Source organism: Megalobrama amblycephala, linkage group LG24, assembly GCF_018812025.1.
Source record: "Megalobrama amblycephala isolate DHTTF-2021 linkage group LG24, ASM1881202v1, whole genome shotgun sequence".
Taxonomy (NCBI): domain Eukaryota; kingdom Metazoa; phylum Chordata; class Actinopteri; order Cypriniformes; family Xenocyprididae; genus Megalobrama; species Megalobrama amblycephala.
This window is the reverse complement of record NC_063067.1, coordinates 11372013-11389768: the sequence shown is the minus strand read 5'-3', so window position 1 is coordinate 11389768 and position 17756 is coordinate 11372013. Positions and strand designations below refer to the sequence as shown.

At 36.5% G+C, this 17756-nt stretch overlaps 1 protein-coding gene across 1 annotated transcript; it reads right to left on the bottom strand.

Moving 5' to 3' along the window:
* Window positions 1–1140: 1140 nt before the first annotated feature.
* On the bottom strand, window positions 1141–17397 carry sdcbp2 (syndecan binding protein (syntenin) 2). Its single transcript, XM_048177267.1, has 9 exons — window positions 17215–17397; window positions 10437–10488; window positions 10053–10149; window positions 7665–7765; window positions 3830–3988; window positions 3461–3636; window positions 2401–2572; window positions 2077–2168; window positions 1141–1883 (listed from the first exon to the last, which is right to left on the bottom strand). Exons 2-9 carry the CDS (start codon window positions 10485–10487, stop codon window positions 1829–1831), a joined length of 903 nt encoding a protein of 300 aa, XP_048033224.1. The 5' UTR covers window position 10488; window positions 17215–17397; the 3' UTR covers window positions 1141–1828.
* Between the last annotated feature and the right edge of the window lie 359 nt (window positions 17398–17756).

The following is a 17756-nucleotide window of genomic DNA, read 5'->3' as shown; positions in this document are numbered from 1 at the left end:
CTTAAGAGGCTTTTGCATCTGAAGTCTTCATATATATATATATATATATATATATATATACTTTTAAACAGCATTCAACAGTCTTCTTTTGGCAGAGAGAGGAGCTGTGCAAGTGTGTGCAAATTCATGCAGCATCAGTTAATTTTTCTTTCTGCATTTCTGATAATCCCAGATTATTTGCTTTGAAGCTTCAGATCCACCATTAAGAAGTCTACAGATATTAATACTTGTTAGTTTACAAATAAAATATTTGTTAATTATCTTCTGAGGTTAACAAGCTGTCCCTAGAAGAGTGCATGTCTGAGCATTGTGACGGTTTTCTCCATGTCCCAAGTTTTTATAGCATTTATTTTCTTTTGCCAAATCCAAGTTTGATATCAGTGTCAACTGGCACAGCCTTTTGTTTAGAATGTAGCATCTTGGAACAGATGCATCTCTTGTTGAATCATTACTGTCCAATAACACTTTTTAGGTTAAACCGGCAATGCAGATGTTTTAAATGTTAGTTTCTTTTTATCACCTTCAAATATGGTTTGAAGACTTTAGTACCTCATATATTCTGTAAACTATTTGGTTAAATGGAAAGATTGGAAGTGGTTTAGCCGCCAACAAGACAAAAGTCGTCGTAAGCCATGCTTTTTTCTTTCAGAGTGAATATTGAAATGTAAAATTGGTGGCAAACTGATTTACATTAGTAGTTTAGTGTCTGTTAAGCAGGATTATATGACTGTGCCTAGAAGATTAAATCTCACAGAGGTACCTTTGTCATAGAGATTTTTTCTTACGTGGTAATTCTAATGACGTTTACATTTTTCATCTGGCACATCAGTTTGGCTCTGTATTGTCTAACAGTATCAGCACCCTAAGTGGAGCCAGTCTTGTAAGTCTGGTAATGTTTCATATATTTTGTGTAGAATAATATTTTAATGGTAATATTCGTGTGTACAGACATCACTGCAACACATCGTTCTTGACCCACATTGCTCTGTAAAAGGATCTATATTAAACAGCATGGTGAACAAAGCCTTCTTGCTACTTTTGAAGTTTTTCCATCCATTGTTTCAGTTCCTAAACATCTGGAAAAAAAAAGCAAATGTGTAGAATCTCAAAACCTTTTTGAAATGAAACATTTAGATTGAGTATTTGAGCAGTGTATTCCATTGGTATCACCAGGAAGATTATTTATTTTTGTAATAATTTCAGTCTTCAGGTTACATTCGTATATAAATTTTTAGAGACACTAACATTTACAGGATAATGACAGAATATTATCAAAGATTAAACATCTAAAAAACATGTTCAAAATCAATAAGAAATGAGTTGTGAAATTACAAATTATGGCCAAGGATTCTTTCTGGCAGAGTACAGCTGTCTTGGCATATTGATGTTCCAAAAAACAAACAAAAAAAGAAAGTGTTTGTGCATAGTGGGAGGAATTGAAAAGATAGGAGTGTGGAAGCTAATGCTTTTCAAAAAGGAAGCTCAGGTTCAGTTTTTAACCCCTTGCCTTCCAGCCAAAACAAAATAATCATATGATAATAATAATAATAATACTCAATAATGACAATGGATTATTATATAACATGTAATATGACAACAATTAAAAAATGGCAACAATGACATGAAGGACAGAATCGAGAACTAGAAGGCAAACAATAACAGCCAACAAGTGAAATAGAAAAAAGGCCATTTGTACATGTTATAAATGAACGTGATTGAAGAGGTTTATCGAATCAGTGATAGACGACCCATGTGATGGAAAGGCTCCAATGGGAAGATTGTAGAGATTGTAGGCATTGTGGAAGGGGGTGGAAGTGGTCTCCTGTGTTCAGACCTCAGGCACAGAGTGATCCATTGAGGACTTCAGCAGGCCACCTGACATCCTGCAATACACAGATTAGGGCTGTCATGATCAGACAATTCATTTTGATACAAATTCTTCAGATTATTGATGTCTGTTTTGTTCATGTCATTTGTGCATCCCTATTTATTAATGCATTAGAAATGATCTTTTTTGTAACTGCTATACTACAATTATTAGATCATTTAAGAGTATAAAAAAAAAGCTGATCTCACTTCTTAATCATGTGCTCGTAGATGAACTTAGGCATGATGGTGATGGTCATGGCAGTGGGAGATGTGGTCAGGATGTCCTTAATCTGAGTGTCCTGTAGACAGAAAACAAAATACTTTAATCAACAAATCTCAAATTGATAAATTAATTTGATTTCTTAGAGAAAGTGATAGATATGGATCTTGTATTGAAATGTCCTTTTTAACATTATATTTATGGGCTTGTGTTTTTATTATAAAGGAAAGCTGACATGTAAAAATGGTACTGGGACATGACGGTCCAGATTTTAAGGCATATCCTGAAAACACTACCGTGACCCCTCTCACCTTGAGTCCAATGACGTTCTGGCCGTTGATCTCGCAGATGTAGTGATCGGTGAGCAGGCCATTGCGGGCAGCAGAACCATCCTTCACTAGAGACGTGATGCGTCCGGATTTGAAGATGAAGCCCACGTGTCCGGAGCTGTCCTTATGCATGGTGACTGTGCGCTGGAATGGTCTGGAACACAAAATATATAAATATGATAAACAGTTGATCTCTATTTGCATCATCTGTGGTATTATGTTGATTACCACAGAAAATAATTTTGATTAAACCCTTTTTTATGCGATCATGACATTGCATATACAGTGCTTAACAAATTTATTAGACCACGTCATAATAGAGTTACACATCTGTGACACACACACTGGTGTGAATTAATTACAGAAACATAAAAAAATTATTTGGTAATCACCAATACTGTTCGTTTAGTGCAGATGAGGCACAAACCTTACATTGGGTGGTGGTAAATTTGTTTAGCATCGTTAATGACCTTACTGTTTGCATTAAAGTTAATTGATTCATGTCTCATACTAACATGTATTTTGTCCATTGGCTATACTTCTAAAAATGTGTATTTAAATGTTTACTTGATGTGTGCCTTTTTTTAAATAAATGTAATTTTATGTTATGTTGTTTTTTTCACCCAAAATTACTTTGTGGTAATCGCCACTATGCCACAGATGATACAGAGCTTAATTTGGATCAATTAGGTACTTCCTTCTTTTCATATTGAATTAAAAAAAATACTACAACCACCAGGGGGCAGCAAAGAATTACACAAATATAGTAATACACCTGTCATGCTGATTCTATTGAATTTATATACATTTTCAGGACAATATTCAGAATATTTTGTTAACGCGTTTATAATAATAATAATATATATACACAATAATATTTTACAAAATGTTACACTTGTTCTGTATTTTTGATCAGCCTGGGTAACATAAGAGACTACTTTATTTTTTTTTAAAAAAAAAAAAAAAAAAACACACCAACCCAGAATTTTTGATTGGTAGTGTGTATATATATGTATATACTGTATAGACCGAAATGACTGACCTGTCTCGGACAATGAGCTCAATGCGTTGTTCAGCTGCTGCCTTCAGAGCTTTGTGGGCCTTATCTGAGCTCCAACCAGCAACGTTCTGCCCGTTGATCTGCAGAACCTGATCTCCAAAACGCAGACCGCCCAAAGCCGCTGGAGAGTTCGCCTGCACTAGCTGGACAAACACTCCCTAAAGAGAGAGGAAATGACATACATGAAGATAATGACACCTCAAAACAACATCACATGTTGCTTATGATAACAATGACACATATGCTGAGAATGAGGGTGTAATGCCCTAGAAAATATTACCAATTACTCAAAACAATCACAACACCAGTCATGACTCTGAGGAAGTGTTTAATGCGAAGAGCTTTACTCACATTATCGATATCTCTGAGTCGGAGGCCGACCTTTCCTTCCTGGTCTTTGCAGATGATGACCTCCCGAAGACCTGGGCGAATCTCTGCCCTCCTGATACCAACATCTGCACCGGTCACAGGCCGCACCATCCCACCCACAGAACTTGGAACTGCCACTTGCTGCCAGGATAGAGAAAACTGTTTTAATTCATTCTCATATGTGTGAGTGTATTGGTCACATGATACAACGCTAAAATGTATTTCTCTATGATCTGCTCGTTAAGCCTGACATCATGCAACACTGTTTCCAGGTCCAAACACTTTGTCGGATACCAAAAGCAAACAAGAAGTGGTACTAATATAATCACAGTGTGCTGTAAAACTATCGGGGGAGAAAGAAAGAAAGAAAAAAAAATTACGATCCTAACCTAAAATCTCCATACCGAAATTCCAGATGGCCAGACAGGGATTCATCTTTTATGAATCATTTAAATATTAGTGTCCCAGAAGCCGTGAGCCCAGAGACTGTAGTATATGTAACTGTAACATGAGTTTACAAAAGCTTACTTTTAAATGTGTAATATGAATAAATAGTGTTCATAAACTGCAGCTGAGCTAGTAGTCACTTAAAACGACTGGAGGCTTGGACCCGGAAATGGTATTCCAAACAACACGACTTAAGTGGATAGCAACTGCAGTCCATGCAAATGGTCTTATGCAATACTTCCCAAGAAGTACTTGGAAAGATTTAGATTTTGCCTTATTAAAGGAACACTCCACTTTTTTTGAAAATAGGCTCATTTTCCAAATCCCCTAGAGTTAAATAGTTGAGTTTTACTGTTTTGGAATCCATTCAGCCGATCTCCGGTTCTGGCGGTACCACTTTTAGCATAGCTTAGCATAGTTCATTGAATCTGATTAGACCGTAGCATTGCGCTTAAAAATGACCAAAGAGTTTAGATATTTTTCCTATTTAAAACTTGACTCTTCTGTAGTTAAATCGTGTACTAAGGCCGACGGAAAATAAAAAGTTGTCATTTTCTAGGCTGATATGGCTAGGAACTATACTCTCATTCTGGCGTAATAATCAAGGTACTTTGCTGCCGTTCCATGGCTGCAGCAGTGCAATGATATTACGCAGCGCCCGTGAGCCCCTGCTTGCACAGGGAACGTGCCTTGCAACCATGGAGACGTTTGTGAGAGACGCTGCGTAATATCATTGCTCCTGCTGCAGCCATGAATCGGCAGTATCATAGCCATATAGTTCCTAGCCATATCAGCCTAGAAAATCACAACTTTTTATTTTCCGTCGGTCTTAGTACACGATTTAACTACAGAAGAGTCAAGTTTTAAATAGGAAAAATATCGAAACTCTTTGGTGATTTTTAAGCGCAATGCTAACGGTCTAATCAGATTCAATGAACTATGCTAAGCTATGCTAAAAGTGGTACCGCCAGAACCGGAGATCGACTGAATGGATTCGAAAACGGTAAAACTCAACTGTTTAACTCTAGGGGAGTTGGAAAATGAGCCTATTTTCAAAAAAAGTGGAGTGTTACTTTAAGACTATGTCAGTGGATAAAAATAACTAGCAAAACCTGAATCAAATCTGAATTTTTCATTATTTTGTAATGAAATATGTCACATGATCCTTCAGAAATCATTCTAATATGCTGATTTGTTGCTCAAGAAACATTTCTTATTATTATCAGTGTTGAAAACAGTTGTACAGCTCAATATTTTTGTGCAAACAATATTTTTGTACACTGTTTTTAGAATTCTTAATAGAAATAAAAACAAAAATTATAAACGTTTTTACCGTGACTTTTAATCAATTCAATTAATTTATTATTAAACTTAATGGTAGTGTATACGAATACATTTTTATTTTTGGCATTTATGCCTATATTATGATAGGACAGTAGAAGCAGTGACAGGAAGTAATAGGAAAGAAGAGAGAGGATGGATCAGTAAACGACCACAAGCCAGGAGAAGGATATGGCTCTGACTAATATTTCTTTTATTGTATAAAGTTGTATAAATTAGAATTAGTTATAATGTATTATAAAAGAACAAGAAATAACAATGAACAACAGTATATTCATTAACTGTTAAAACTGTTGTTTATTGTTACTGATATCTAATGCGTTAATTAATGTGAACAATTTAGTTACCAAATAAATGACTGTAATTAAACCTTGTTATTTTTCAGTTTCTTTTTAAAGGTGCCCTAGAATCAAAAATTGAATTTACCTCGGCATAGTTGAATAACAAGAGTTCAGTACATGGAAAAGACATACGTTGAGTTTCAAACTCCATTGCTTCCTCCTTCTTATGTAAATCTCATTTGTTTAAAAGACCTCCGAAAAACAGGCGAATCTCAACATAACACCGACTGTTATGTAACAATAAGTGACACGATCCATGATTACATGATATTTTTAGTGATATTTGTAAATTGTCTTTCTAAATGTTTCATTAGCATGTTGCTAATGTACTGTTAAATGTTGTTAAAGTTACCATCGTTTATTACTGTATTCGAAGACAAGAGCCGTCGCTACTTTCATTTTTAAACACTTGCAGTCTGTATAATTCATAAACACAACTTCATTCTTTATAAATCTCTCCAACAGTGTAGCATTAGCCGTTAGCCACAGAGCATATAGCCTCAAACTCATTCAGAATCAAATGTAAACATCCAAATAAATACTATACTCAAGAGAAATCGATGCATGCATGCAGCATGAATGACGAACATCTTGTAAAGATCCATTTGAGGGTTATATTAGCTGTGTGAACTTTGTTTATGCACTGTATAACTGCACTTATAGTCGAGAGCTCGGGGGCAGGGAGCGAGAGATTTAAAGGGGCCGCGCAGCCTGAATCGGTGCATAGTTAATGATGCCCCAAAATAGGCAGTTAAAAAAATGAATTAAAAAAAATCTATGGGGTATTTTGAGCTGAAACTTCACAGACATATTCAGGGGACACCTTAGACTTATATTACATCTTTTGAAAAGACGTTCTACGGCACCTTTAAGGAACGAAAACAAGATATACATATTAGAATGTGCTAGTTTTTGAGTCTGTTTTTCACCTAAAGTAATGATTTATAAAAGCAGCTTTAACAATGTTAGTAAAATGATGTCCAACAGTATTATTGAAAAGAAATGCATTTCCGGTTTGGTGTTGATAAATGGGTACTTGAGCCTTATTGATGCAGCATTACGGCTGTTACGGTACAAAAAAGGTTGGGAGATGCTGGCCTAATGTTTAGTACTTTGAACACTGAATATCATTTTAAGATGCCTTTAGAAAGCAGCCTACATTAGCAACACTCCAACACAAGCCTTATGGTGCATGAGTCATTTCTGAGCTCTGCTTCCAGGAATGATGCTGAAAAGAAATATGGGTTATGCTAAGACACCCTGTGGCCAGTCTGAACTATTCACAAAAAAAGAAGAAAAAAAAGCACAAAAGCTAACACACATACACAACTGCTGCCTGTTTCAAAGCTTACACAATTGCCTTGGCTGCTTTAACAGAAAATATTGTACAAGACAACAGTGGCAGGGTTGGAAAAACAGGTCGTAGAGCAAACTAAACCAGGCAAGAGTGGTTTAACTTGCGCTGCTAGGAAAACATTTGAGACTCTGAAATGTCATTGTTTGCATACATTTAAATATTTCTTGATGAGTGGCAATACTTAGGAACAGGGAAGAGAAACCCAAATTGAACTCTTAAAAACAAATGTGTACTCCGAGACAATCAACGTTTGTACTTCTGTTTTGTAATTTCCACTTCTCAAAGCACACATTTATGCCATGCTAAAGCAACACAAAACACAGACACTTACACTCTCAGCCACCGGGACCAGTGCAAGGTTTCTCTGGACCTCATCACTGTTTAGACTGAGGCCCATATAGTCTCCCAGCTCCTCGAGATTCGGATACAGAGCTGGAGGGAGAGAAAGAGAAAGTGTTTCATATTGAAGTTTTGAAGCTGACATAGTAGCTTAGTGATGATTAGCCATGAACCTGTAGATTATTTTTTGTTTATTCTGTAGTTTTAAAAAATCTTAGTTTACCGCAACAAGCAAGTGAAAAAAGCAGAACATAGAAAAACAGAGAACTGTGAAGAACAGAGAGTTTAAGTGTCGACACTCAGTCATCCTACAGTCGCTGGTTTCAGATTCTGGCCATGAATGTTTCCATCCAGTAATTATTTCCTGAGTTGAGTCAAGCTACACTGCTTGCTTCTCTTCCTCCTGCTTCCCCCAGCACTCTGATAGGAAAATGTCTGCCTGTGAAACATGTTCCTACACAAACACACACTAGCACACCAGTCAGTCTCTAGATTTCTGCACTGATTTTTTTTTTTTTTTTAACTTTCCTACCATCAGGTCCAGACATACATTTAAAAATGAAAGCGAATAGAAAGTTAAAATGAACAGCATATTTGTAAACACATCTGATGGAGCCATTAGAATGGGAGCACAATAATTCTTATTATAAAATATTTTGCATCCAAAGGTGTAAGCACTTCAAATCTTCCTCCAATTACAACAGCAACATAAACTGTGGTGTGTGTTGCTGCCAGTTACAGCAATATTGACAGAATTTTTGTTGTTTAAAGATGTTGTTAAAGGGTTAGTTCACCCAAAACTGAAAATTCTGTCATTTATTACCTTCATGCCGTTCCACACCCGTAAGACCTTTGTTAATCTTCAGAACACAAATTAAAATATTTTAGTTGAAATCCGATGGCTCTGTGAGGCCTCCATAGGGAGCAATGGACACTTCCTCTCTCAAGATCCATAAAAGGTATTAATAACATATTTAAATCGGTTGATGTGAGTACAGTGGTTCAATATTAATATTATAAAGCGACGAGAATATATTTGGTGCGCCAAAAAAAAAACTAAATAACGACTTATTTAGTGATGACCGATTTCAAAACACTACTTCATGAAGCATCGGAGCACAGATGAATCAGTGTGTCGAATCTGCTGTTCGGAGCGCCAAAGTCACGTGATTTCAGCCGTTGGCAGTTTGACACGCGATCTGAATCATGATTCGACACGCTGATTCATTTATGCTCCGATGCTTCCTGAAGCAGTGTTTTGAAATCGGCCATCACTAAATAAGTCGTTATTTTGTTTTTTGGCGCTCCAAAAATATTCTCGTCGCTTTATAATATTAATAATGAACCACTGTACTCACATGAACTGATTTAAATATGATTTTAGTACCTTTATGGATCTTGAGAGAAGAAGTGTCCATTGCTCCCTATGGAGGCCTCACGGAGCTATCGGATTTCAACTAAAATACCTTAATTTGTGTTCTGAAGATTAACGAAGGTCTTACGGGTGTGGAACGGCATGAGGGTGAGTAATAAATGACAGAATTTTCATTTTTGGGTGAACTAACCCTTTAAAGATGCTCTTTTGTTGGTTAAAAATGCGGTCTAGCGGAAGCTAGATATTTTACTTCATGACTTGTTAAATATGGATTTTTTTATACGAACGCATTGCTTTGCCTCAGAAGGCCTTTATCAACCCCCCGGAGTCGTGTAGAGTACACATTTATGATGGATGGATGCAATTTCTTCAGCTCATACTCGTGAACCCTGTTCACTGCCAATATAAACCTCGGATGCATCAGGACATATATTTAAAATATCTCAGATTGTTTTCATGAGAAAGAACAAAGTCATATACACCTAGATGGCTTGCGAGTGAGTAAAGCCTGGGCTAATTCTCATTTGAAAGTGAACTAATCCTTTAAGGTTAGAGAAACATGAGCTTCAGAGACCATCATTGAAGTTACAGTACTGTGTGAACCACCACCTTAAAAATTCTTTTTTAACATTCTTGTTGTGTAATATCCTAGCAGTGTCCAGCGAGGCTTCACACAGCAACACAATGAGAACAGATAGGTGGAAGGCGGTGCTGCCTGGATAAGAGGGGTTCAACTTGAGCACTTGTTTTACACTGAGATTAAAAAAAGGAAATAGGGAAGGCTGATGCACTGTTGTTGAATTGCTTCCAGATCCCCTAAGGCATGTCTTCATTTCCTGTTTGACAATCCCAAAAAACACTGGCATGCCTTTTATCTCTATAAAAACAGCTCTCACGCAGCACTCCAGAAATGAAAGAGAGAATGGCATGATAAGGGAGAGGGAAGCAAGACAGACGGCGTAAGAAGCATTGAAATGAGACAGGCAGGAAGAGCCCGGGACTCACTGGAGCTTGGCATCCCCTGTGTGGCAGGCTGTGGCTGGTAGACGCCCTGGGTGATGGCTGGGGTACTGGAAGTGGCATTAGCAAACTGTGATTGTGCCTAGAGGAGAAGACCACATGTGAACATCCACTATATTTCAATTCTAGATCTTTTAAAGTGCCTTAATCATGTGGATGGTTAATAACACTTTAAAAAACATTTGTTTTTAAATTATAAAGCTGAAATAAAATAAAACAGATGAGAAACTAAACCTCTATAAATATTTGAAAATTTAAACAAAATTATTAAAAAATACATTAAAATTGAAAATATAAAAATAAAAGGCAATTCAAAATATTGATATATACTATAATAGTATTTAAATAATACACATTTTTAATGCTTACCCTAATGACCTTGTCCACTTTAAGGTCCTCTAGGGATGGGTACAATGACATCCTAGAAAAAACACAATTGTCGCAGCATTAAAATGGGGGAAACAAGACGCACAAGAAATCATGCTTTCAGTGAGCTCATATAGAGCCATATTGCCTAAGTTTGTTTTTCAGCTGACTAGCAACCACGTGACTCCGGCGGGAATTGAAACCTATACTAATTACATGGGATAGACGAGGGAGTGTATTAGGAGCACACAGACAACGACTGCTGCTTTGATCAGGAACAAAAACACTGAATTCATCAGGATTCCTCATCATAACTGACCCCTTCATGAGTGTGATTCACTAGAAATCAAACACCCCCACACACACACACACACACACACACACACACACACACACACATGGTCACAGCTCTCCAGGCATTAGCTCAGTGTTGGAGTTGCTTTCACATTGTGAAATGATCCACCTGTGAATCCATCTGTGTCTTCTGCACAGTCATTCTCGTTGACATAAAAAAGAAAACATGCTGATAAACCACAAGGAATATCTCCAACAATAACTCTAGCTGCACTTCACTTCAGACATAGGAGTAAATTTCACTTTACAACAGAGGAAGAGGCACATGTAAAACCCTACAACACTCAGTCCATATGCACAAATAAAATGATCTAATCTGACTTAAAGACAGTCTTGCGCCAATAACTTAAACAGAAGATTATGGTGCTAGAAACATCAATGATCATGAGTTATGCTCACATAATAATATTAGACAAATGTTTAACAGATAAAATACACATTTAAATAACTTCAGACTGTTACATCAAACCTAGTTTGACATTTGTCTAAGGTTTTTTTAGAACTATTATATATATATATATATATATATATATATATATACACATACATACATGTTACATTTGTATTATATTTTATATATTTAATAATGATGATAATAATAATTAGGTCTGCATGATATTGAAAAAAAATGGCACTGCGATAGTTTGTTTTTCTGCAACATATAATGCGATATGAAAAATATATTAAATATATCAAATATAGCTCTATTTGGAAAGAATTAATCATTCTAGGATAGTTGGGGTGATTTTGAAGGTAAGTGAATACACATAAAATAATTCATAAGTAATAAATAAATAGAATAGAATAAAGACAAATAGTGCTTTAGATATTTTCAGTTAAGTCTAACAGTATTCAGGTACAGAAATTGAATAATCAAATGTAAAATAACACTGCATATTCTTCACTGTATAAATTAAATAAAAATGTAAATTTCTCGTGGAAAAAGAATGTGTTCGAGTTTACAAGCGCTTACTAGGATCAACTAAACGCTGGATTTTCAAAAGCATGCAAAGTTTGTGGCTCCATTGTTTCAGTAAACTTGAACAACATTCTTGAATTAATAAATTATAGATGCACACCGGTCTGTTATTGCAGAGACAGTGACTTTACATTTTCAAGCCCCTAAACATGACGTGGAACAAAACGGACTGTGATTGGTTGCGTTACATGTCAGTCAAAAGTCCTCTTGGGCGGTCCTTGGCCAATGAAAGCTGCGATAGAGTCCAGACCTTCTGCTAAACAAGACTAAGCATTCGGTGTTCACGTGCATCTCCACAGCTCTGTGTGTGTATGCGCGCACAGAATACAGCCGCACGTTCAGAATTGAGTTCCCTTTCGTGTCTTCATGCGCTCAAATGGTTTAAAATTGCTTTAATTTTTAAACTGACAAGACCTAAACACGTTCAAATGATGATCGTCAAACTTTGCAATCAATCTGAGAATCACGTGTGTTTTGAACTAGCGGCAACTTCCCCCTTAAACTGCAATTCATCGACTGGCCGCTAGGGACAGGCTCCAAAAGAGAGCAGAATCTCATTGACCCCCATGTTAAAATGCCCAACTTTACAGCAGAAAATAAACATGTTTACAGCCTGGTACAAATTGTAGTTTTGGTCTATACAGCTAATTTTGCCCTTCATAACAACTCTGAGGGGGGTGAATTTTTTAATAATTAATCAGTTTAAATTATATTAAGCCTTAAAGTTCTGCATAATTAAGGGTGAGCCAACATGTTATTTCAGCTAATTCCAGCCACTGAATTTGGCATCTCTGCCGTGTTTGTGCTTTTTTCTGGATTATTTTATACAATTATCAAATAATATGGCTTGCTGTACAGTTATATGTTCGAGACAGATGTGCGTCTGTGTACATGTGCACACATGCGAAAGATAAACACACGTTGTTGGATCGTCTTGGCATTGGCAAAAAGTTTTGTTCGTGAGATTTACTATGACAATGGCTGGAGAATATGCCTCTCAAGACACCACAAACTCTGACAGCCAGCACTGCTTGGATATTATAATTAAAACTGCTGCACTATTTTGAAAAATTATACTTTGGATGCGGGCTCATTTGTTTGTGAGAGTCTAATGTATACGATCATTACAGTTTTACAACATAAACTCTGCTCAGGTTGCATAATTTCTTGAAGAACGATGATGGAGAGCAGATCATTCACAAGAAAAGTGATGCAAACAATGGATAATATATCAATATTTCATGGATTTAATGCTTTTGTGGACTAAAAGTACTGTTGTTGGTTTTTCAATAGACGCTCATGGACATTTTATCCAAGTGCAACGGATTGGATTCATCTTGCAATCGCTATTTCATTACAAAGGTATGAAGTCCCGTTTTGATTTTGCTTGTTGTTATATTGCACATCCAACACAAATTACAATATTACTATTGCTGGAGCATCTATATCGTTAAAAAAGACACTGTAGATTGACAGTAAACCTTTAGAACTTTCTAATGATATAACTTATCTTTATTAATATTTTAGATAGTGTCTAAGATGGATAGATAGCTTCTTTAGCCTGCTAACATGATCATGTTGTGCTAGGCGGACGTGGTTTCAGCAACCAGGCACCTCAGTTCCAACCACGTCCCGCCTCTTCACCCATTTTCAGTTATCCAGCAGTGACGCACGTTGCCAAGATGGCAACGGCTGCTTTTTCGCTTCAAAAATGCTCTTCAGAAATCTACGGGTGACATCACGGACACTACGTCCATATTTTTTTATAATCTATGGTTCTGAACCATGGTGTCTGGTCTGTATACAATCTCTATACTTAACATCGCGGATGCACACATTGAGATTTCGATGCTACAACGATATATTAATAATACATAATAATACACATAATAATAATAATAATAATAATATTTACAAATTATATAATAGCTTTCAGTCAAAAATAAAATTATTCACCCATTTTAGCATTGCTGAAGTCTAGAACTAAACATTCTAAAGATGTCAGTGAACATTCTGAGATGACATGCAGCTTTGACACTTCCAGACCAGACAGACTCAAGCCATTACCATGAAAGAAATGTAGGCAAACTTCAATCCATGAGATTTTGGGTTGAGAACAGTAGCAACAATTTCAACAATTACAGCTACAATCATCCAAGAACACATCACTGCCATACATGCATACAGAAACCTACATTTCAGAGCTATTTATTATAAACTAAACACTCTAGAACTGTACAATGTGACTTCATATCTAATGGTTGTCGTACAAAATTAAATCGCCAAGATAGAATATAAGCAGCTTAATGAGAACTAAAGTTCATGATTTAAAAAAAAAAAAAAAAAAAAAAAAGGATCTGAGCACCCCCTCCACATTTAACTAGGAACATCCCACCAAAAATCATCACTACAGAGCCGAAGCACTAACTATTTCCAAATCCAAACAAAATTAAACACTTCCTGACTGTGCCCTTTATCTTATAACGGAAGAGCAATGAGAGGTTACGTGCTTTACTGGGAACAAATCCATACTGGATTGGGGGGGGGAATAAGCCAGAGAAGTACAAAGAAATTAAACTACTTAAAGAAAAAAAGGAAGACCATGAATATGAGGGAGTGATTTATAAGTTACTAGAGGAAAGGCAAACAAGAGAGATAATACAAGCATGTGATTGATGGATGCTGACGTTAGTCATAATCATATGACAGTGATCACATGATGTATTGTGCATTTCAGTCAACAATACCACTGCCTGTAGATCATCAGGTTACTGTATACGTCACAACAGCAGAAACCAAGATCAGATCCAGGAAATGACAGAAATGCTGCTCAACAAGAGTCTAGAGCGATGCCCTACTGTGGATTATACGGTTACGCATAGACAAAGCTTATATAATATACACAATCTAGCAAGAAGCATCAAGTAACAGCAAAAAGAATGTAGGCAGACATGGTTAAATGTTGGGAAATGAGAGAAAATGCACATTGCCTCACTTCCCTGAAGTGACATCCCACATACTAATGAAAATAATTGGTGGATCATTATATGAACAAACTGAAATGGGAAACGGGAGCTATTTAGTTTAGAATCACTACCAGTGACTGGAAATGAAACAAACAGCCTGGAGACCTATTCAAGTCTCTTTATGCATGTAGGAACACACAGGTTTACAACCAGATTAAAGAGACTGGAGCTGCTTATTCCATAATGTCAGATTCAAGACTAAAGCTAAAGCACATGTTCCTACACGTTGACATACCGCACAAATCTGCTAAACTCTCACAGACGAGACATGACCACAAAAAAGTAAAAAAAGAAAACTCACCCACATGCTCATGAATAAACTCCCACACTAGTGCACACAGAACAGCTCATGCAAACCAACACATACGCCCTCTTCATGTCATTCACAGACCCTGATATGTTAAAGTAAACATGCACTGAAATATCTGCTCTGACGCTTCAACCACAACCAACATGTCAGACACTGGCACTAAATATAATCAGACAGAGTCCTACCACACAAAACACTGTCTCTCATCGCATAAAAATGTCTCTGGGGTACTAAAGGGCCATTATTTCCTGTCAAGAGCACTCCAATAAAGTAGAGATGTCTCCAAATAGTGGACTAATGGAGACAGTGAGCAATCTTCTCACAGACATGTATGCCTCTATTGTTTGACGCTCGATCTAGATCAGCTACTCACCAGAAATGAAGTGTGGGCACAAAGTGTGTCATAAATCAAGCAGGCATAAAGGACGACTGGGAATCTCATCATTGAGGCTATATGTCGTCTGAGGTCAACACCTGTTATCAGTGTCATTTTCATTCAGGTCACAATGAAACGTAAGTAGCAGCAGATCTTTTCTTCCATAATACAAAGTACAAGTCATAGTGAAAGGAATCACCAAAAAGAGACTTGAGCTTGACTTTAAAATAATAATTTACTTTTTAAGTTTTAGATACAAAAAATGAAATAAAATAAAATTTAAAAATAACCCTAAATCTGAATAGATCAACCAACATTGTGGAAAGTGTCACTTGAAACTAATGCAAGATAATGCAGAAGTAGCAGAATGATTTCACACTGCTTTAATCTGGTTTAGATGATATCTTTAACTAAATGTGGACTAGCATTATTGCAGTAAAATCACTAGAGCAAACTTAAGTTAGGGGCAAAGCCAGTGGATAACTGTCTGGTTGAGTGGGTGAGGGGCCTTTGGTATGGGGGGAGAAATGGGCAAAGCAAATTTTCAGGCAGACTGAATGAGTGCTGAGCATAATAAACGACTCTCCCATGGCAACAGTCTGTAACTCTATTGACTGAGTCCAGAAAAGGATTCATGTGGCAATAACCCATCCAACAGCTTTTGGGGAAATATAATGCTGCTGTCATTACCTAAATATAATACATTTACTACTACAGACTCTATATTTGTGACATAAACGACAATAGTGAAATGATGCAGATTATTCCAGTGGACTGATGACATCATGTGGGAAAGTCCCATCAGCCAAAAAAAAAAGAAAAGAAAGAAAGAAAGAAAGAGGAAAACTAGGTTATAAGCCTTTAGGTTAGTCATCTTCACTCTTTTGTTTGTTAGTTTGTTTTCCGCCATTCGGTCATCAATAATTCAGTTCTTTCCATTATGTATTTATTGACTGAACATACAGGTATAATCGAAAGTAAAACTTGTTTCTCAAGAAATATGACTAGGTTTCATATGTCAGTGACACGCATCCTGGCATCAAAAACATTTAATACGCCACATGCGAAAACGCCTGGAAATTTTGATTGAATGTTACGTGATTTTACGTGAATGTTACGTGATGTAATTAACATGTTAACTGGATAAACATGCATTTAAGACAAATGTAAATGTGTGGGGTTTTTTTTTTTTTACCTTCTCTCTCTGTCATATATATATATAAGTATATCCGACGATGACTTTATAATGATTTTCTGCTCTAAATTACCCAATATCTGTAAACAAACGCGAAAACAGCACCTGTCAACTGTTTTTAAATATAAACTAAGGTTTTATACTCCATGTCACCGTAAAGTATGCAAAATTAACTCAAAATATAAGCATCCGGACTGATAAAGACTGTATTTGCTGTGTTTAGCTCTCGAGCTAGTCATGGTTAGCAATTGCACAATAATGCTAATTACACGAATGAAGTTCGATTTCTTTCTCCTTAAAATAGTTGCCATGTAATGGTTTACAAAAATATCCTTAAAACACAAAAATATAATAAAAATAACGTAATGACGAACTCGCTAAAGTGGCCACGAGCACGTCTTTGTTCTTCGTGTATGTTAGCAGCAGCAGCCTGGTTAAGTTTAGCTTCTGTTAGCCAGCGAGTCCCACATACCTGACTGAATAAATCACTCTAAAGATCATTAAAACAACAATATTCAGCATAGAGAGTGTCGCGTCTTACCTTCGGCTTTCAAACGAGCGACTTCTGAAGAAATGGGGTAAATGTAATGAGAAGGAATGTAAACAAGCTGAGCACAGTAGATGGGACCCTTTTCCTCTTTAGGTTGAAGCAGAAGTGAACACAGATGGGAGGTGAGAGAAAAAAAGTATGCGTGAGCGTACAGTTTCTGAGGCTTAGTAGCTCAACTTCCTGTTAGTTATAGACTTCATTTTGTTTCATGACGTTATTAACTTCTCATTGATCATGGGACTGAGGCTGGGCTGTAACTTCTATTTATTCTTTATTACTCATTAACTCAACCGCTTTGACTGCCAAATACGACCATGGTAACAGTTACTCCGGTTATTGTTAATACTGTAAGTCATTGGACTGATCTGAGATCTCGATTTTCTTGATGGCAGTGGTGTTAACAGTTCTACCAATATATTACATTTACTAGTTCATAGACAGAATGACTAATGCAATCATTCAAATATGTTTCGGCTGATTCTATCTGTCTTGGATCAGGAATATAGTGCTGAATAACATCAACTGTAAATTCA